The sequence below is a fragment of the Thermobia domestica genome, chromosome 12 (assembly GCF_964235325.1).
Source record: "Thermobia domestica chromosome 12, izTheDome1.hap1.1, whole genome shotgun sequence".
NCBI classification, from domain to species: domain Eukaryota; kingdom Metazoa; phylum Arthropoda; class Insecta; order Zygentoma; family Lepismatidae; genus Thermobia; species Thermobia domestica.
The window spans coordinates 221,056,400-221,079,833 of record NC_137465.1 but is presented as its reverse complement, the minus strand read 5'-3'; the positions used below and the strand labels follow the sequence as shown (position 1 = coordinate 221,079,833).

General features: G+C 36.1%; 1 protein-coding gene across 1 annotated transcript in view; it reads left to right on the top strand.

Annotated features, from left to right (window-relative positions):
- The first annotated feature begins 897 nt into the window (after positions 1-897).
- Grx3 (Glutaredoxin 3) overlaps positions 898-23,434 on the top strand; it is a 45,301-nt gene continuing 22,764 nt past the window's right edge. The window contains exons 1-4 of the mRNA XM_081734756.1: positions 898-1,071; positions 8,092-8,191; positions 14,943-15,104; positions 19,917-20,049. Coding sequence (XP_081590882.1) covers positions 1,022-1,071; positions 8,092-8,191; positions 14,943-15,104; positions 19,917-20,049 — 445 coding nt within the window. The 5' untranslated portion in view covers positions 898-1,021. The remainder of the gene's footprint in view (positions 1,072-8,091; positions 8,192-14,942; positions 15,105-19,916; positions 20,050-23,434) is intronic.

Sequence of the window (23,434 nt, the reverse complement as noted above, 5' to 3'; positions counted from 1 at the left end):
AATAAGAATTCAATTCTTTGAAAAAAGAATGGATTAATCAAAAATTAAAATTTGCTTCACGAATGTCATTTCGCAATATCGGTATTGCGTATCAACCAAGGATCTATTTTATAAGATCCTTGGTATGAACACTATAGTAGGGTTCATTCATTAACGGTTCTTCTTTCCTTTTTCATCTTTTCATGCTCCGGTGTCGAATCACTTCGAGCAATTCAGTAGCAGTTTCCTTCAACTCAACGTATACTTTATGTTTTGTTTACAATAATTGACATAGTCCGCCTTATGCAGAGTCGTTTTAATGTATGATTAGTGATAAACTAAAGGCCTGACTACTGCATGAAACATATGTTAGTCGAACATTAGTTAGGCACTAATCACAAATCAGTACGACTTTGCTTTAGGCCCAGTAGTTTAATAACATGTTGCATATTTTGCGCTGCATTATAAATAGCAAATCTTGCGAAGACCAATTCATACTTAGGTCCCGAATACTGGAAAAACTTAAGTTTCGCGTTCGTGTAAATCTATAAGGAAGGAAGCCCGCAATTAACAAATAATATCTATCCATATACATTATATTTCTACTGTCAGTCATCTCATTGTGCCTTTAAAACTTTTATTCTATTGATGGTTTTTCATTTTTCTAGGGGCTTATTTCCGTTGTGCTTCATGTGATATTGGATGTCACATGTTAATTTTCCAATATGTTACCAGCTATGTCGAATTTCTGCGTTTAATAATCTGTCTTCCATATTCCCCCTCCCCAACAGAGCTTGAATATTCCAAAATATGAATTCAAACATATTTTGCGTAGCGTTATTAACCACAAATTCTGAGAAGTACGGTAGGGAATAAGACGGCTGGCACGACATTTATGATTCGATAAATTTCCAACCTTGTCTTACAGCATTGCCGGTTGCAGTGCAGACAAATAGCACATCACCGGTGAAAATTAATTTATACGACATATTATTGGAAAATCTACCACTGGTCTACTTTAGTGTCATTTTAACGCATAAAAATGTCTGTAAAGAGCATAGAGGCAGCGAATGATTTTGATGCTTTAATCAAGTGAGTATAGCTACAGTTAAATCAATGACAATGCTTGTTTAGAGGATATAACAAAGAGTTTGTTTACTAAGTAGAGGTTACTATATTAGAAGAAGTGTTGCAGAGTAGGTCCAGAATTATGGGGCCTAATGGAATGTAAAGTTACATAACCTGAACTAAACTCACATGCTGGAAGCTAAACTAAACCTTAACATGCTATATTTAATCTATCGCACATAGGTCGAAGTAATTTCTTACATAAATTAATTTGTTCACTAGTAGTGAAGAAGAAAATCTGCGCCAAGTCCTGAATCTAGGCCCATATTATATTAATTCGTAATATAGGGCTACTATAGCCATTTAATGGAAAAAAAAAAAAAAAAACAAGAATGGTAGGATATAGTATACGTAAGACCGTCTGAGTTCCAGAAGAAGCTGGACGCTCATACTTTTAGGGATTATTCATTGAGTATCTACGAACTTAGAAAGGGGGTAACAAATCCACTTTCATTTACTTATCCACTGATACGAAAATAAAAAAGAACGTACCTATTTGCCCTTGTACTTTATATGCTATAGCGCATTACATTATATGCAACAAGGATTTTGGTCTGCATCATGATATAAATTTAAAAATATTTAACATTTTTCGAATCGAAATCAACAAAATTTATTCTAGAAAGTAAAAATAGAATGTTAAGTACATATAATGAAGACAACGCAGTGATTTAATTTGGTAACGTATAAATATATAATATGAAGTATCCTCGCGCACGGAAGACAGGGGGTTCTCATGTATACTATTACCTATAATATGAAGTATCCTCGCGCACGGAAGACAGGGGGTTCTCATGTATACTATTACCTATAGTATGAAGTATCCTCGCGCACGGAAGACAGGAGGTTCTCATGTATACTATTACCGAATGGTAAATAAATGTATACATCGATCACTATGCTGCTGAATCACAGAAACCTTCCGCCTGTTGCAAATAGTACCCACTTCTACATAACTTTTCTCATATTAAATAAATATTTACTGCCAAACTTAATCATCTAAACATCACATAAGAACCCCAAATCATTAATTCTTACCTCATTTCTCCTGTAAATTTTCGTAAGTTTTATAAAAAACGGAGGAGCAACTCTAAATTTAACCCCATTAAATTCGTGGAGATTTATTATACAGTCCATGCATAAATTTAAGAAATATATATCCTTTCTGTTTGCATACGCTTTTGGTACCTTCAACTATTGTTTTTGTAGTGTGCACTTGCATTTCCGCGTGCAGATTCACTTAAAAGTTGTGCAAAAACACCAACCAACTTGTGCTAGGTGGCCACTAAAAAGCACGGGTGCTATCTAACCGAGTCAAGAGCAGGAGCGCAGTAGAGGGTCCTGAGCAGTAGCAACGGGCGAACCTATTAGTACTACTATTCTCCACATCATACTCTTTCGAGCTGACAATTTTTTACAAGTTCACAAATTTGTAAGAACTTCAACATTTCTTCATTCTTCACCTTCGTATACACTAAATCACTGTCTTCAATGCTTCCGCTTCTTATCTCTTGACTTTCGTATGGCCTGAGTCACCTTCACTTTGTACACTGTTAAGTGGCCGCATAAAGCAGAATTTGTGTAACATGTTACATTTCGACTTTTGTTTTACAAATCCATGTTGGACGTAACAAGAGGACGTACTTGGATTATTCACATAATGGTCTATTACAATATTATTAAAATTTGATTCTGTAAATTTTAGAAATTTCCCATCTGTCACTACGTACCTTATGGGCGCATATGTACATACCAGGTTCCACTTTCGTTAATGTATTTTAACGGACATACCCATCTCATAAATATTTTGTGCGTGAAGTAGCATTCCTCGGTGCACATTCACTCTATGTGGGGTTATGGGTACAAATAGAGCCTTTAGGGGAGGGGGGAATTGCAACCCTCTGAGTTATTTATATGGATTCTATAAATAGAATAGAAGTAAATCAGTGAAAAACGGAAAATTTTACTTATATCAAGGGATCTGCCCCGAGAAAGCAGTAGGTGGAGGACCCCCGCGGTTCTGCTTCCGTACGGAGTAGGCTCCTTAATGACGCCATAAACCAGGTAGTGGAAAAAGCAAACACCATCTATTTTGTGGTAGGTGTCAATTAAAAGGAGAATGGTCTGTAAACCGCTTAGAGCAGGAAAGCGTCGCAGAGCAGGTTTTTTTTTTTTTTTTTTTTTTAATGTACCTTGAATAATCTTGGAGTACCTAAGCGTAGCTTTTGTTACTTTTATAACAGTAGATTAGGTTAGTTTCAACTTAGGTTCGCTTTCAACACGACAAACATTTCTAGGATGTCCATATTTTAAGTATACTTACCTGAGGGTACTTTTTGTAACTATAGATTACGTTCGTTTACCGGTACTGTTAAAGAATAGTTTGTCATAAAAATGGTAGTGTTATGGTAAAAATGAATGAGCGTATGTGGTAGACGATTCTGGAGGATACTACATTCCACTGTTGGAGGGACTTTTCACAATGTAATAAGTGTGAAGCCATTGCAAGGTAATACTAGGGTCCAGGGTGGATTGATTTAAATCACTTGATTTTTTTTAAATAAAAATCGTTGATTTAAATCAAATTCCGAAATAATTAAAGTGAAAATAAGTAAAATCCCGTTTCTGTTCTGTTATTTCGATAATCATAATACAATCAGACTCAAATGTACCGTATGTACAGCATAGTATAAAAACAAGTGTCATGCAGAGGATGATTAGGAAAAATCACGTTTTGAACGGGTAACAAGGCAATCCTGTTTTCTTCTCTTCGTAACATAGGGTTTATATTGTAAATCGTTAACTATTCCAACGGGGAAATCACCACCGACATTTAAGACCAATTCTTTTGTGTGCGCGCCTATATATTTGCTCCCACATAATAGGGCATATTTAGAAGTGTCCTATCCCCTCACCGAATTTTTTTTAGATTATATAATCTTAGGCAAAATTTATGTACTTCGTGCCGTAAGCTAGTTACAATTTCCTTAAAAATATGCCCCTGCCAAATATCAGTAACTTCTGTGGAAAGAAAAGTGTCATTTTGATAAGCGTTGCTGTATTTTTTCCTTAACTCTTAACCTTTTAAATTATATAACCCAGTTTTAGGTGATAGAATAAAATTTTCATTATTCGATTTAAAAAGTACCAATAAAGCTTTTTACTTCGTTTTTTCAGGACTGAAGGCATTGTAGAGCACGTTACATATGCTTTCACGCCTCTGTGCGTCGAGACATAGGATGTGATGACGTCATAAATTAAAAAAAGATATTTTTCTTGTACCTATTTTTATTACTTTTTGGCGGGTCTACATTTTGCATTCAGAAGACTGAAGTTTTGCACACTCATTCGGTAAACCCTTAGTATTTTTCAGATGATTTCAGATCTCTGCGTAAAACCAGGGGGTCCAGAGGGAAAAAAAATGGATATTTTTAACAAAAAATAGCTTTCTTCGCGATTTTCCCTCCTAAGATGGAGACATATGAATGGTACCATCTGAAAGGCTGATCTATTCCGAAGAGAATGATGTACGAACCATGATCTTAGGATAAATAGAGATGTCTCAGGAAACTGCTACCTGAGATCCTGTTTTATACGGGAATCTAGGATATTTGGGGATATTATTTTTCGCGGGCGTACTTTTGCATCTAGAAGTTTGAAATTTTGGACACATTCACTGCACCCCTTAGTATTTTGCAGATTTGTTTCAGATCTTTGCCTTTAAACAGAAGCGGCACAGAGGGATAAAAAGTAAAAAAAGGGGATATTTCTTAACAGAAAATCAGTTTTTTCGTGATTTTCCAGCCCCAGATAGCCTACACGATGAAGATATTTGAATGGTACCGTTTGAAAGTCTTGTTTTATTTTGAAGAGAATAATGTACAAATCATGATTCTAGGATAAATAGAGATGTCTGAGGAAATTTTTATATTACATCCGGGTCATCTGGGGTATTGTGGGGATGTTCTTAGCTATTGTTAAATATTTTTCCCGCCCTTACTATTCAAGATAGAAGCTTGAAATTTTGTACACACATTTAGTACAGTCTTAGTATTTCCCAGTTGATTTTGAGAAATGTGCGTTAACACAGGGAAGTCCATAGGGGTCAAAATTTTTTAAAAAATAAGAAAAATCCTGATTTCTCTCAAAATTTCCCTCTTCAGAGACATGATAGGGAAAATGTGAATGTTACCCTTTAAAAGACTGTTCTATTCTGAAGAGAATGAGGGATGAACCATGATCCTAGAATAAATAGGGATGATGCTTGACTGAAAGTCTATAATTTACTATTAAAAAAAAAAAAAAAAAAAAAAAAAAAAAAACTTAATTTAAAATTGTTAAGAAACATTGTTTGGGATTGAAATAGGTTAACGATTGGGGATGAATTCAAAATTCAACCCCAATATTTTCACTTAAATGGCATAATTGGTATTTAATACTAATTCGTAATGCTTTTTCTTCAGTTCGCAACTTGTATTAGGCGAGGAGAAAGATTGATTTAAATAAAAAAAAATCGATTTAAATAAAAAAAAATCATCAAAAATGATTTTTTTTTTAAATCATGATTTTTTTCCACCCTGCTAGGGTCACAATGAATGAGTGCATCTTAAAAAAAAAAAAAACTATCTAATGTACTAATTTCGGGTTAACTGCTGTATGGCCCGACTAATTTTAGATGAATTGGAGAATTTATTTTGGTTTGTGAGGAAGGGTGAGTGAAAGTCAGGTGAGGGCAATAGTTAAGAAACTATTTGTAGTTGTTTCTGATGAAGTTGCAGTATATGTGGAGGCGGAAGGGACTATTTGGCGAAGAGGGGCACTTGTTATGATTTATGGGAAAAGCAGTGTGGAAATGGTGCGCAAGATTGTCACGTATCGTGTTTAAGTTTTATCGAGTTGTACAAAAATAAGGAATGGTATTGTTGAAATTATGTAAAGGCAAGGTCTACTAAATAGGCGAGCAGATTGTCGTAAGTGTAGAAACAAAGTGAAACTACAAAAAAGAAGAGGAACATCTAATCAGACCCAGAGCAATCTAACTCAGTGTAATACTTTTTGGTACTTTTTAGATGACATTTAGTATCTCCTCCAAAGCTGTGGGACACATATGCCATGCATTTTATGACATATAAAGTGTTTTTTCACTATCCTCGTTTATGTGCATACCCACAGACACTGACGCGCCTGCTTCCTATGGACACAACTCCTTGCTATCGCTCGTCCCGCCCTTGCTGTGCTCCTACCCTCACTTGCTTGTATAGCATTTGTGCTTTTTTAGTGGCCATCTAGTTCACAAGTTGGTTCGTGTTGTATGCCTTACGTCCACACTGTATTTCGAACAATAATCACTACCAAGTGCGCCAGGGTCACAACCTAGTATTTTGGTAGAGAAGCAAAATAATAATAGGGACCGCGGTGCCTCAGTGGTAGAGCATTCACCTCTGGTACTTGGGGTCCCGGATTCACTCCCAGCCCCCGCCAAGTGAACTTTGTGGTGGACAAACACCGTGTGCGTGGGTTTTCTCGGGGTTCTCCCATTTCCTCCCACTTTTCTCATTCCACCATTTTCATTCATTACATCATCACCGTCTCCTTTAGCCTAACCGGCATAACCGTGGGACGTAAAACTCAAAGATTTCATTTCATTTCATATTAAGAGAATTTAATTTTTATGTTACAAATTATAGACATAAGCCCTTCCTGGCTTACGAAAATGTGTACGTAATATAGCAAACTACGTATATTGGATACCACACGTAATATAGCAACCATGAAATGGCTTCCCTAAAAACTTTTCTTCGGGCGCCCATGATCCTGATTCAGGACATTTTTCTTTTCTTTACCGCTATTTTGGCATGGAGGGGCTAAAATATCAGTTGAGTACGAGTAATGCAAATCAATGGTGTACACATGCATAAGGAAATCGATTGTACAATTGATAATAATTTAGACCTACATTAGGTCTAAAAGAAACCGATGAAATACAAGTGTCACTGTTAATATTAAACAAATTGAAAATAATTCGGAAAATGTATCGGTAAATATCAGTGCCCATTTGCCGATACCGATACTCCCAAAAGTGACCGATACATCCCTAATTCGATTCCGCTAAAGACAGGTTTTACTGTATAAAAGAAGAACCTGTTTTTAAAGAATACCGGTATATACTAGCTATGCGACGCAATGCAACATTTTTTGCTGTTTGCAAAATGGTACTATATTCTATATGTATATGTATATTTTACTGTAGTCCTTTACCGATTAAGATGCTTAAAAGAAAACTAGCATCATAGCCTAATTATATTTCTTTTGTCCAATTATTGTAAAGTGATTTTTGAAGATCACTGTGACTCCCTACTTTTATATGCTTTGAGAACAATAATACTGCTACTGAGTAACTTTCTCGGGTGAAATATATCTTAAAAGAATAGGGTAGCACGTATCAGGAAACCTCCGATTTTGTTCTTATTCTAACATCACATAATGAAACAAGTCCCGTAGTTTACTAGTTAAAATAAGGAATACCATTTAAAGTGTATTCAGTTGTTTTTTTTTTTTTTTTTTTTTTAATCAATACAAGGATTTAAATAAAATAATCAAGGTTGATAAAAGATTATTATTATTATTATTTATTTATTTATTTATTTTCAACCATGCTTCTTTCTTGATTACAGCATTTAATTCTGTGTTATTTGATGAGTTTGTAGTAGATGCTTTAAGAAAACACTGCCTAGGAAGATGGAGCTTTCCATTAAAGATTTCTACAATCAGTAAATGATAGACGTATACCAAAGTTTAAGTTAATACTTGGAATCATGCGTCAGTTTAGTTTCTTAAGTATAATATTACATACTACTATCTATTACATGTACTAAAAAAAATCACGATATTTTTAATCTTCCTGTATTTTGCTGTAGCAACGATTAGCTTAATTACTCCTATGAATAACGTGTGGTGTTGAGAATAGCGTATTTTTATTTGTAGATCTGGCGATGTTGTGATTCATTTTTGGGAAAGCTGGGCAGCGCAATGTGGGCAAATGAATGAAGTCTTAGAAGAGCTTGCCAAAGATGCAGACTTAAAGGTAAACTATCACTTTTGCAGCATTCTTTGAATTTTCATCTATTTACATATAATATCACAATAAGACTTATTCATCCTTCTCACTGGGTGTATTTAATTCCGTATATTTTAGACTGAAACCTAATACTTCATTAAAAGAAAAAGAAAAAAAAAGAGGCCGTATTTACGCGAATGGAAGACGCATTCCCAATTTTTGAAGCAAAAATTGAAAAAAACAAATCCTCAAATGTAAGACGCGCCGTTGAAAATGAAAAAAAAAAAAAAAACTATACTGCTCTGATTTTAAAAAATGAGAAAAAAAAAGATTAATAAACATGGGAAAACAAATAATGTTATGGGAAAATAAAGAAACATTGAACTTACTGCTGGAATTGACGGTATATTCATATGCATCTGCTATAATTACGGTACAACATTCACGTAAAATGCACAATTTTAGTTCTGCATTGTGTTTGTACACACAAAATGCGCATTCTTTACAGAATCGTGACTAACGGGATTAGCAATTTTTGGCAAAACTCCATCTAATCTGGCCTAAATTTGTGTAGCTCAAATCTAAGACGCGCCTTGATTTTGGAGGGGAAAAAAAAGATCGACGAAAAAGTGCGTCTTGGATTCGCGTAAATACGATGAGAAAAACGTTTTTTAAAATAAATTAAAAGTGCAGGATAAAGTAATATGTTAAAGTTTGCTTTTCAAGGCATTGTGGATACGTAAATTTCAAGCGTATTATCACAGCTCGCAGACAATGCTACCATGGCTAGAATAGATTTCTGTCTACTTGTGATGACGGCATTTTAACAGCTTTAACCATCTTTCTGTTTGATTATACTAGATGCTTCGATAAGCCAGAAGCCTGCGAATTCTCGAATTTATGCATCGATTTTATCCTAGGTTCTGTATTTCTGTTCATACTAGATGCTTCGATAAGTCAGAAACCGGCGAAATCTCGAATTTATGGATCAATTTTATCCTAGGTTCTGTATATCTGTTAGTCTTCCCAATTTAAGAACTATCTTTTTGACAAATGATCGGTAGATACCAGCGTGTACAGAGTTGCTCACAAAATAATTTTCTAATTCGAATAATGTTTCTTAGTTTTATCAGTGATTTGTAGCTAACCTGAAACCAAACTATTCCAGGAATTAACTCAGTTAGAATTCTCAAGACTGGTAATAGGTGAGCATTAGCTAATCTTTACAAAATGCACCAGATCGTTTCTATGTTAAAACATGAAGACATTCAGTGTAAAACCATGTTCAAGAATATTGTCATTCTACTTAAAGATTTCTGTAATTCCTGAAGTTTCTTTAAACTTCCAAGCTTTCGACTCTACCCTGGAGTCTTGGTCACGGAGGTTAAAAAAGGAAGAAAGAGAATAAAAGCATCAAGGAATAAAATGAAACTGATATATTAAGGGAAGAGTTTTGTTGTACGGAAAGACGTTAAGTACGTCAGTAGCCTTCGAATGGAGTTGATGCAAACTACAATACGAAAGAGACAATTTGTGCGCCTTTCTTGTTCCTTGTTGGAAGGTTGCCAACTCATGTCCCTTTTTCTTTGGTTATGTTAATGCTGTAAAAATTTTGTAATCACCGCCTCCCTCAGCCATCCTTTGTCCAAATTTCATTTCATTTTCTTTTTTTAAACGAATAAATAAATTTTCAAAAAACTAGTCTCCCTACTTCATTTATATCAATAACATTTTTGAATCTTCTACGGTGTGTTATGTTTCTTTTGTATATTTCAATAAACCTGACACCATGAGAGAGTCGAAAGATTGGAAGTTTAAAGAAAATTCAAGAATTATAGAAATCTGTAAGTAGGATGCTATTAAGACATTTTTTTTTATTAGGTACAATAGTATCGTTAATAAAATCTAGAATCAACGTCGCACTAGAATTACACACCCAGAGATCAGAGCCTTTATATATATATATATATATATATATATATATATAGCTAAAAGTATCTCTTTTTGGAGGGAAATCTCTAGTATTGAAATGTAAGTCTATTGGACCTCATTTCTTCTCACCTCTGCGTAGCCAAATTGTCTGGATTGTAGCCAACGTACTGGAAAATATCACTGATTAGGTAAAAAGTAATAATGATGAAGAATAGAAAACCACATAGTACAAAGTAAATATAATTAATATGTGAAAAGGCTGGTGAGATTTCTATCTCCCAGGAGGAAAGTTGGCAGGAAGCCCTTTTGTGTTAGTCTTTAAGTTTTTGTTCACTATAAGTGAATTTGCAACAGGTTATTACTTCTTGGTGACTCAGTTCTTAATATTGTACTTTGTTTCTTTTAAAATGTATTTCTTGAATTTTCTGTATGTATAAAACCGCACAATTCATTTCAAAAAGCACTAAAATACAAAATTTTAATCACTTCGAAGTAATTAGCACTTCTTTCTTGTCTGCTTCACAGGATTCAACTAAACGCACGTTAAATCCTGTAAAGTACAGTTAAAATTCTATATTGTAGTGCTTTTTCAAATATAACCATGATTTTGAAATGAGTTGTTGTGTGGTTTTGTACCTTAAATAAGGGTAATTCCACAACAATTCAAAGAAAATTTTGGGGAGATTTAACCGACTATCATAGGTTTGGGTGAAATTTGATAGTGTTATAAAACTTTTTATGCTGATTGCAGGTGTGGAAAGCAAATCCATTTTTAATATCGCGATATTGTATTTCCCCCGTTTTGTAAGAACACTAAAAAAATTCATATTGCGGTTCCTATTAATGCCAGAAACATGATTTTTTTTTTAAAAAAAAAATCACATTGTCTTGAAGTTATTTACCATGAAAGAAATAAACTTTCCTTAGAGCTGCTGGAAAATTTATAAGATAATTTGAAAGGAAACATTTTGAAAAAAAAAAAAAAAAAAAATCGAACGCCATTTTGTAAACTTCAAATCTTTATCTCTCAAAATCCCTATCATTGATTTCAATTTTTTAAAAAAATAAATAAATAAAAATAAAAGCTTATTACATCTATTTTCACATATACAGAAATTGTGATGGGCCATCCAAGCACTGAGGAAATATCCCAGTGTGTGTTGCCAACTGATTGCGAAATAAACTTTTTCCAATAACTTCCATAGGATTTAACCGCTCCCCCTTAAAAAAAAAAAAAATAGTATAAGTACTCCTCAGTACCATAGAAACACACATTTGAGCATTAACGCTCCTCGCAAGCAATCCAGTTGTCAGGAGTGCCTGTTACAGCGTTAGATGTATCTGTGTCCACGTTTTGCATTACTACTTGTGACATTGCAAATATACAAACTCGTGTGGACCAAATACCCCTAATTACTGAACTACCAAATTCGTAAAAACACAATATATATATATTCAATTATACAGAACATTATGTGTTCGACAACCTACTAACCCGTAGTCACTTCGCTCTTATGTTGAAACAATAGCAATTTTTTTTCTTCTTTGAAAATGTCCATGACACTAGAAAAAATACTACATGATTCAACGCTCCCAATCTTTCTGAAAGTCAGAGTTAGTGAATATTTTTCAACATCTTCCAAATACTGTTTACCCCGCACAACGTCGGGCGTATCAGCTAGTATAGCTATGGCGCTGTTATAATGTATGTTATTGTTAGAACTAAGGAAACTATTGAATCCCAATGTGATTCTCGCAACTAATTACGGTAAGACTATTTCCCACCTTTTTACAGGATTCCCAGAGATACCAAGGGATACGAAAGTACATGAATTATACGTGGATTTCTTCACTTGGCGTAGTTACTTTTTCTCACAGTTTGTTGTGCTAGAATAGTTCTGCGCTTTTAACAATGGAAGACGTTGCATGCAGTGTTGAAAAATTGACAAATATTCTTAAAAACTGTGATCACCAAAGTGTTACATCTATTGTCAATTTGCCTGATTATGAACAGAAACAATTATTTCTTAAATGCGAAACTTTTGAGGAAGTTGAAACCATCTGTGCAGTACATAAAGATGAGCTCATGAAAAGGTTTAGCATACATTTCAAGAAATGCTGCAATCCATTCAATGAAACTGGTCACGGAGTCAAAACACAAAGCCTGTGAAGTGTGTCTATAAAACAGTCACAACAATGTAGAGAACTACTTCGTCTGCTAATTGCTCCGGAAAGAAAGCTGTGCTCAACGTGTCGAAAGATTGTGACTCAGACACTTGCAGAAACTTTAAAATCACATTATGAAAAGGTAGATTCTAGAGACAGCAGTGAATCCAGTGATGATACTATTGTCGTAGAAACACACACACACACACACACACACACACACACACACACACACACACACACACACACACACACACACACACACACACACACACACACACACACACACACACACACACACAAAAACGGGAAAAAGATCGTGAAGACGTGGATGCAAGCTTGCACAGTCGGAATATATCTTCCTTGAAAAGTGCGTGCTGCCCCAGTTCAAGTCAAGTACGGACTGGAAGACGAAAAGTCAAACAAGGGGAGAAAATTATATCAAAGAAGCTAAACGGAGTATGGGATCTGGAAGAGAAAGCATTAGTCGCTAACAGTTCCTCCAATGAAGAAACACACAAAGCTGATAGTCGGCAAAAAGCTGAAGATTTGGATAGAGTTTAGGAAGTAATGAAGTAATGAAGTAATAAAAACTACCTGAACGAAATCAACAAGCAAGGATTCAAATGCTAACATTAGTGCCTTCCTCATGGACAAAGAAGAAATCTGCACAAACATTTGGTGTGTCAGATATTACATGATTCGTGAAACACGGCAGTTGGTGAAAGAACGAGACATTCTTGCAGTTTTGAGCCTAGACGTTAAAAAAAAAAAAAAAAAAAAAAAGGAGGAAACTGTGCAGTTTTTGAATTTTTACCTGTTAATGCTCACAGTTGTGTTTCTAGTGCACCCAAGAGTACTTATACCAATTTTGAAGGAGATATGTAAAATCGTGTTGAAGTCACTGGAAAAAGTTTATTTCGCAATCAGTTGGCAACACTGACTGGGATATCTCCTCAGTGCATGGATGGCCAATCACAAATGTACACCTGTATATGTGAAAATAGATGTAATAAGCTGTCAATATATATATATTTAAAAAGTCATTGAAATCCATGATGGAGATTTTGAGAAATAAAGATTTGAAGTTTACAAACTGGCGTCCAGCTTTTTCTCAAAATGTTACCTTTCAAATGACTATAAATTTTCTAACAGCTCTACGGAAAGTTTTCACTTCTTTCATGGTAAATAACTTCAAGACAATCTGAATTAAAAATAGAATCATGTTTCTGGTATTAATAGGAACCGAAATATTAATTTTTTAGTGTTCTTAAAAATGAGGTTAAATATCATGTCACGATGTTAAAAATAGGTTTTCTTCCCATTTTTGAAATGCAATAAGTTCTGAACCGCTGATGTTACTGCAATAAAATTTTTATACTTGCAATCAGCATAAAAAGTTCTATAACTACTAAATTTCATCCAAATCTGAGATAATGGGTTAAAAATCTTGGTTGAACTGACGTGGAATGTTCCATAAGTTCAAGGAACGGTATCAAAAGATGATAGAGTAATTAATGTGTTATGTATCTGCAGATGTGTCATGAACTGAACAGACTCTTAAAAAAAGTGTTGAAAAGATTAGAAATGTTCTCATGACATAATTCTTTAATGCAAAGTCAAAGAAAAAGTGAAATTTGCTCAAGAGAAAATGCTTTATTTTAATTTGTTACGTTTCTGAGATGTGTGTCTAATTACAGATAGCTAATGTAAATATATATATATATGAAAAAGGAACAGTCCCCATCCAGGGCCAGAAATACAATTTTTGTACAGCTGACGACTGTACAACATATTTCTCATTCAGCTTTATTTACATGTTTTCAAAAATTAAAAACAACTTTAATCATGTCAAAAATTGGAAGGTATGCAAATGTGTTTCTTTTATTTCGGTCGTAATCGGCATCTTGGTGGGGGTAAATCACAAAAAAAAAAAAAAAAAAAAAAAGTTTTTAACCTTTAAATGACTGAGAGTTAATTTGTGAAGTAGATTATCAGACTGGTTAGTCTACAAAATTTCCTTTTTTACGTAATCTAGTCAAAAAAATGTAGCTTCTTTCAATGACATTTGGTATCCGGACCTTGCATACCATTTTTGCGCTAGTATTAGGTTACGGATAAAGTAAATAGTATTCGTATAATCAGCATTTAAAATTTATAACACGTTCGACGGAAAGATCCTCCAAATATGTCATCCAGTTTAATGTATAATCAGTAACCTAAAAGGTAAGGAAATTAAGAGCTTCACGTGCTAAAAATAATACCATTTTTCTTTTGCTTGTTTTTTCATAAATGAAAGGAGATAATGAAATGCAACTTACTACAATCATAGATAATGTTATTCTACGAAAGAAAATATGAACTTGAAGAATTTTCAGTATTGCCATCCACAGAAATTACAGTGTTGCCAGAGTAACATTTCCCCCAAAATATAAGTTAAGGCAGAGACTAAAGGAAGGAACTCAATGCATTTGATTAGGTATCATGTTGTCTTGGAATCCTGTGAACTACTTTTTAAATAAGTAGTATTAGTTTGTAATAAACAAAACAGTTGTAACATACAGTTATTAAAATTATTCTTCGTTTTAATATTTTTTAATTGGATGTGATGTTTATTTCCTATATTTTTAATGGTAAAACTATTAACCTAAAACGATAGTAAACTGAATTCTAATTTCAGAATGTGAAGTTCGCCAAAATAGCTGCAGAAAGCTTTCCAGAGATATCAGTGAAACATAGCATATCAGCTGTTCCAACCATTCTCCTGTTTAGGAACGGAAGCGTAATAGATAGGGTAGACGGGGCTAACGCAGCTGAATTAACGAAGAAAGTTAAACAAATGGTAAGTGAAATACCGTCACTTGTTACGTAAATATACTGGGAAAATTGTTGGTAAGTTTTGTAGGCAACTATATCTGATTCCACTGCAAGGAGAACCTTCCCAGGGAATGACGAATATAACAGTGCAGTTCGCTGTATATAAAAGTGCCTAGCGGATCGAGCTTAAATTAAATACACAGATGGAGACTAGGAACTGGCAGGTCTGAAAGGACGCTAATGAATATAGGTTAAGGGGCTGGTTAATTAATTGCGAAAAACTATACTTTATATATATTTGTATGTATGTATGTGGAACACCGTGTATGTAGCATAACTATGGAACACTTGGAACGATTTTCCAAACTTGGTACACATATGACTTACAACAATTTCCGAAACTTGGTACACGTATGACGTACAATCTGGAAACAAATATATTGAGGGTAAAACACCCTTAAGACTCCAAGTGACATGTTAAAAAAAAAAAAAAACAAAAAAAACGGATATTAGTGTAGAATTCATAGTTTTCGGGATCGCTGAGATGAATAGTGACACGTCCAATGTCGTACTGTGGGGGCAAGGCAATTCAGGAGTAGGAGGGGCTGACATGTAAAAATAATCGAAAACTACCGATATTGTCTAATCCATAGTTTTTGCATTCGGATAAATGAATAATGACAGTCTTGATGCCATTTAAGCCGTCAAAACGGTGACAAATGAAATGTCCAAAATGACGACATTAGAATCCATAGTTTTCGAGGTTTGAGCTGCTTTGTGACAGTTTCGATGACATTTAAACCCAATTTTAAAAAAGATGAACTTGTCAACTGGCCCAGGCTAACTTCCCGAATCACACTGGGCCTCGACCTCCTAATAAGTCAATAGCGATTCCTCCAATAACTGAAACGTGAAAGTAACTTTCGACGACATTCGGTCCAATGCCAAAACCGCGAATGTGCAAATTTTGCTATTTTCACCTAAGTGCAGTTTGATGTTATTTGGGTCACACGGATTTCAATACCAAAGTCCCATTTGTGAAATATGAGTATATCAGAAGTTATCGTCAATTCCTAAAACATGTACGTAAGTCTAAATACTGATTTTTCAGGGTAAGTTTAATATTAAAATGGTTATAACTCAAAGTCAAAGTTAGCACATTCGCGGTTTTGCCATTGGATCGACGTGACTATTCACTCATCCCAAGGAAAAAGGTTGCCGAAGGTGTCTTTTGAAATATCATATGTTGTTTCTCTAGTCCGAAGGCTCGAAGGCATCTTACTCCAATTACTGTTCCTTTAAGAAAAGGATTTTATTCGAACACTCCAAAATGTTCAAGCGTCGCGAGAGCTTCTACGACACATTCACAAATTGTGTTTGTAACTTGACTGTTTCCGTCTCCAGAGTCGAGCAATCAAAAAGTGAATCTTCTGATTCTGAGCATAATAATAGCAAGCACGACGCCAGTCCCACGTCAGCTGATGGAGGGGAGAGTGTTTGTAATTCGGGTTCTCCCCAGATGTGCCTAGTCACCTGCGACAAAAGATCGAATAAAAATAAGCTATATTGAGTCAGAAAAAGGTACTTCTAGAAAGATACTTCTACAAGAAAAAGAGGTTGTAATTGATTTCTATGAATTTTTCGAAAAATTATTATCAAAGGAGAAGGCCAATGTATGCCTTGTTTTATATTCATATTCCTCGACGTATGCACAATCAAACACTTTGTACATTTGCATTAGATCCAAACTTTGTTTGTTTGTTTTTGTTTGTTTTTTATAGTGCAAAATTATACAGCGTATAAGCAAAATACACACAAAATATAAGTGAAAATATATGTTTAACACATCATTTCATTGTGATGTTACAACGTAATTAATACAGAAAGGCTATTTTGTAATGGTTACTTCTTTGTGTATTTGTAAGAATGGAAATTAAATGTTTAGTTCATTAAACTGATTTTGAGAAACAAAAATGCATGCCAGTTCTAATGAAAGATATATTTTTAGAAACACAAACGCAATTTTCTATGGCCACAGCTAAGATTATATTCTCGAAACTGCACGTAGAAAAATTATAATGAAGGTGGTGGGGCACGGTGGTTCAGACAGTGCCATGTCGTGGAAAATCAGTGCCCAGAGAGAGAGTATACGACGAAGCCCCCGTACTTATAAGTAAGGTCGAGAGACGAGCCGCGAAGCGCCATCGTAGTTGGCGTGAAGCGTAAGAAAATTTCAAAAAATAAATACTGCTTTTCCTTGATTTTGAGCACTTTTTATCACTTTTTTCCTTCCATTTTATATATGTGTACATGCATTTTCCTAACATGAGTAACATTATATAACCACTTCCTAGACCAGGAAGAGGATTTAAGTACATACTAGTTTGTACTGATTTCTAAAATATTCCAAGTAACTTTTCCCCCTCTCGTTTTTTCTTATCTTCTTTTCCCTTCCCGAATTTTGCGCCCCTTACTTCGGCGCCCGGGGCTGTCGCCCCCTCGCTCACCCCACGGCACGGCACTTGTTCCCGGATAGATCGCTTGTCTCTAGTGTGAGGAGTTCCTAGTTTAATCGCAGGCCATGTGAGTTGGTGATATACGAGGGTCACTACAAAAGTTTTGAGATGTAAAATAACTTACATACTTAAAATCAATTTAATACTTACATTTTCTCAAAGTATTCACCATTACACTGTACACACTTTTGCATCCTCGAAAACCACTTTTGGAAGCAGTGTTGCCAGTCTTTTTCTTCAAGTGTTGAAAGCTCATTCTCGTAAGATACTACAGCTTCTTCAGGGTTGCAAAATCGCTTCCCACGCATGCGATCTTTCATCCTGGGGAACACGGGGCCAGGTCAGGGCTATACGGTGGATGAGTCATAAGTTTGACCTCCGTAGATTCTAAAAACTGAATTGTGATGTTGGCCGTGTGTGCGGACGCGTTGTCATGATGAAGCAGGATCCTACGCAATCCAGTTCTTGGACGCCGTTCCCGAAGCTTCTGAAACAGTTTTTTTTAGGCAAACAGTGGTGTACCACTGAGCAGTAACAGTCCTTTGTTCTTCAAGTGGAACAGTTGCAACATGACCAGATTTGGAGAAGAAAGTTGTGACCATCTTCTTCTCCACACTTCGCGGTCCCTTCACTTTCGTGGGTGGATTTTCGTCCAGAAAGATCCAAATTGCAGACTGGCGTTTATTTTCAGGGTCAAATTGATAGATCCAAGTCTCATCACCAGTAACAATGTCGGAGACACCTCCATCAAATCTTGCAAGCATTTCTTCATACCATTCCACACGCATGCGCTTCTGCTGTTCAGTCAAAGTGTGAGGCACCGAACGAGATTAAATCTTTCTGAGCCGAAGATGATCATAAAGAATTTTAGTTACTGCTGGCGATCCAATGCTCACTGTAGATTCAATGTCCTTGAAAGTCGTTCGAGATTTTTTCGAATCATTTGTTCCACAGCGGCAATGTTTTCATCTGACACAGCTGTTGCCGGACGTCCAGCTCTCTCTTCATCTTTAAGCGATGTCTGAATTCACCAAACCACCGAAAAATTGTAGCACGGGAAGGAGCAAGGTCCCCAAATGCCCTCTGCAAACGGTCAAGGCTTTGTGTCTCGTTCAAACCACTTTTGAAATCGTAAAGGATCATTGCCCGAAAATGTTCCCTTTCGAGCTCCTTCTAGACAGCCGAATACACCTCACATCAACAAACAAGTGAAGGCGATACGGCCACACCGATAAGCGAGGCGAGTTGAAACTTGCTTCGCTTCTTCGCTCTGGATACCACTACCGAACGCAATTGTTGGAATTCAGATACTGTGCCAGAACAATGCGTATCTCAAAACTTTTGTAGTGACCCTCGTACAACATCATGTTCGTGTGTTTTTTTTACAGTTCTCTAGTGTCCTTCCCCATTCTCATTCCATCAGTTTCGTTCATAATTATTCATTTTCATTAACTAGGGCATAATCATGAGATGTTAAACGTATTTCTTTTTAACAAAGATCTAAATAGGTGAGAGAGGCTCTCCTTCGATAAACGTCTATCTTTGGTTATTAATATAGCACTTTTGAACGAGAGTAAGAAATCAGATCCTTGAAAATGACTTTATTTTCTTTATATATTGTTGGGAATGAGGCTAAAGGCTACGAATAGTATTGTTACTGAATAATGGCACATATATTATTGAATAAGGGTATTTCAAAACAACACCAACAACATTTGTGGAGGTGATTCCTGACACCAAGATAAGACAAAAAGTATAGACAAACCTGGCCGCACAAATGTTTCCTTTCGGAGTTACAGGCTGCCGAAAACGTGAAAAAATGAACTTTAAAGGTATATATAACTCCAAAACTATGGGACTTACCGTAGTCGGGTCAAGACTTAACGTAGGAACTAGTATGTACCCTATCCAAATATCCAAGTTTCAGAATCCTGTGGTACTTCTACAACAGTTTTTATAGAGGTAGTTGGTGAGTAGTTCAAGTTATATACCCGTAGCCAAACTTCCTCTATAAAAATCAGAATTATAAAGGGAGTATTCTGACGTACGAATCAGAATTAACGTGCGTCAAGGACTTATAAGCGTTAAAAGGTAATTGGCTATAGCTGACTTCTTGATTCTTTGAATCTAGGAAATGAGACTTCTTAATATGTGTAGTCAGAAAAGGTATTAAGGACGGGCAGAGAAACAACAGTATTTAATTCACTAATTAATTTAGGCTCAAAGGTTGTTAAACTGTAATGTTAGTTGATAGGACAGTTGATGTTCTGCATGTTGTTTAATTAACTTTTGCATATTTATGGCTGTTGTTTGATTTCAAGGCTACTTCTGGACAACATATCCCTCCACCATCTGAAAGCTCTCAAGGAGATTTAAATACAAGACTGAAAAAATTGATAAATGCGGCGCCAGTAATGTTGTTTATGAAAGGCTCGGCTCAGGAACCTAAGTGCGGTACAGTATTTTGACTGTTTTTGTACTTACTTACTTACTGTTTAGTATATTTTATTGTTCAGTACTTAAAATTCAATATATGCACTCAGTGACAAAAGGGAAGAAACAAAAAGCAAGGCATGGAGGGAATGAAATAAAAGTTCAGGGCTTGGAAGTTTATACAACTTTTTTAATTTTATGATTGCAATAAGAGATTCGGCTGTACGAGCGTAATATGTGTTGCATATCAGTAAGTTGTAGCACCCGAACTGATACATACGTTGATGTGACTTGAAATTGAGTCAGAATCATTGTTCGTTGCGTCACTATGATCTGATGGTCAGTCCATAGCTGGTAACGTCCGAGCTGGTCCCAAACGTGCTCAGTTTCAAGATACCAGGCTACATTGCTGGCCAGAGAAGAACCTGAACATGGCGTAGACAATCCATAAACAAACACATATGCAGCGAGCGCTATCTTGTTGAAAGATTGTATCAGCGTGCTGTGGCAGGAGGGGTAATAGATACGGACGCAGAATCTGCCCCACATACCGCTGTTGCGTCAAGATTCCGTGAAATAATATGTGAGATAACCGAAAAACATACGCGATGGCTCTCTATACCATGATATCAGAAGTAACCCCGATGTGCGGTTCTAGAATATTGACTGGTCGTATTGCAGAACCCTGACTCATCACTGAACCATGATCCGTTGCCATTCACGAGGATTCTGTGCTGTCTGAGTGCGACACCACTCCACTCGCTTTCGTTTATGCACTGGTGTTAATGACAACCTACGCAGGGGACGGTGTACCCTGATGCCAGTCACCGATACACGGTGTGGAATGACACAGGGTGTTGCAGAAAATCCATTAGTGTTCGGATGGCAGACGCAGATGTATGCGACAACCCTACCGTGTTGTGGTCTGTCGTGTTCGACCAGAATCTTTACGTTGTCTGTTGGTGCCTTTACATATCCACTGTCTCCAGCATCAGATCATAGTGACATCGAAACGCCCCACATGTTTGTTTGGCAACCATACGAAACTGCCAGCAGTCTTCGTGCAGCCACACGATGCGACGCTTTTTAAATGCTATCAAATGCTGGTAATGCTGTCTAATATGGCAATTAGGCATTGTGTGCGTTTCTTGATCTTCTTGCACTGTATTGACTGACTCTCGCATGCTTCACAACTGACTGATACGACTTGGGCTGAATTCGTTACTGCTGACGTTACTTCCCTCTGGTGACCATTCGCGTTGAGACCGATTTTTGAAACTCTAATCGTTTAAACGTCCTTCATAGTGTTACACATCGACCCCGAACTGCAGTTGAATTGAATGATTCCCTCGTATTGGTTTTTTCTTTTATTTTGTCTGTGAGTGTAATTTATAATTATTGTTAACCAAGGCTGTAGTTGGTAGCCAACGATGGTAACCAAGTGCTCTGTGAAGCTGTTGTGCTGACAACTTTCAGCAGAAAGACATTCGAGTTGCTGCAGGATAGTTTGGAGGAGGGAAAGCCATCGACTGATGTGTTACGACAATATTTACGTCTAAAGAACGAGGATTATTTTCCACATTGAAGAATAAGAGTGCCTCCATACTTGTATGCACAGTAAAGAAAAAAAGCTGTTTTAAAATCGGATTCAGACCTTCATTTTCTCTCTCCCTCAGACACACGTATAGTTCGTTTCTTCAACCGAAAGTGGGGTTTCTTCAACCGAAACCCCACTTTCTACGTAAGGTGGCTTTTGTAATAAATAAGTCATCGTAAGATCGTATGGAAAGGGAACTTGTTAAAAATACCCTCTATAAGTAAATGGCCAACCAGGACCGTCCTTTCAAACAATTGACAGTTATTTCAAACCCATATGAAGTCTTACGGTAGTTGCTGCAGTTCCAAATGCTGCCCTTTAAGTTAGTGATTAGATTATTGTTGTTTTATATATATGGAAATGGGAAATCGCCCACATCAGAAGACTAAAAGATATTCACTGAAATACTTAGTAAGCAAAGCCAGAAACTTGTTTTAAGTGCGTATGACTACGTAGTGAAAAACAAACTTCGGAGAGGACCGTGTAGTGAAACTGCGAAGATTCTAGGAATTCATAGGAATACCATGAGAAAAGTGGCAAATAGGGAAGTCTCAATGACACCAAAGAATTGTAGAAATAAGATGACACTTTCTCAAAATTGATGATTTTACATGCGATTTAGCCTACCGAGAAATTTACAAATTCTACAGTAAGGGCACGCCACCTACTTTAAGCAAAATTGTGATTTATCTCCTTGAAATGTGTGACTTCTGTATGGGCGCGTCACATTGTACTGACTTTTAAAACATTTATTTTCAAACACTAGACGCTTAATAAGAGGAAAATGATAATGGAATCAAGTAGGATTTGTGCTTGGCGATACATGTATCTGAGGAAGTTAAAACAATTCCACAGTTAGGGTAGAAAAGTAATATATTCAGATGAAACTTGGTACAATATCCGTGATGTTCAAGCAAGGTTTGGGTTGATGGCTCGTGCTTTTGTACCGTAATTCCTCCCTATCTAGGGCAAAAGAGCAATAATATTGCATGCTGACAGTGATGATGGGATGGTAAAAAACTGTATTTTTGTCAGCAAAAAATATTCACGGTACAATGGCTGACAGTCACGACGATATGAATTCTGTATGATATTGCATGCCGGCTAATTTACCAACAAATGAAAAGTGTGTGATTGTTTTACACAACGCCACATATTCACGTCTAAAGTTGAAGACCTTGACCATGTTAATGAACGTAAAAGACATTGTTCATTACATGCATGTAAACAATATCCTAAGGCCCGTTCCTCTCTGGATAAAATTTAAAAGGCTTATATAGGTAAAGCTTATATAATTGACAATATCGCGCGCGGATATGGCCATTAGGTTTCAAGACTTCCGCTTTGTCATTGCAGCCTTAATCCAATCGAAATAATTTTGTCAAAGCTCAAAACAGACGTTAGGATTCCGACTTAAGACAAATGAAACACTGTCAATAAGTACAAGTGTTTCCAAGGTGTTAAGAGAGTGTGTCGAATTGATAGATTCAAATGTGTGGAAGAAGAGTGTTAACTACGTAAAGAAAAATGAAATGAAATCTTTAAGTTTTACGTCCCACGGTTATGCCGATTAGGCCAAAGGAGACGGTGATGATGAGATATGAATGAAATGGTGGAATGAAGAAAGTGGAAGGAAACGGGAATGCGAGCTGGGATCGAACCAGGAACCCCAAGCACCAGAGGTGAACGCTCTACCACTGAGCCACCGCAGCCCCTCTGACTACGTAAAGAAAATAGAAAATAGCTATCTTAAGCATGACCAGAAGTCCGACAGCAATACATTTATTATTTATGTAAATTCTTCAGACA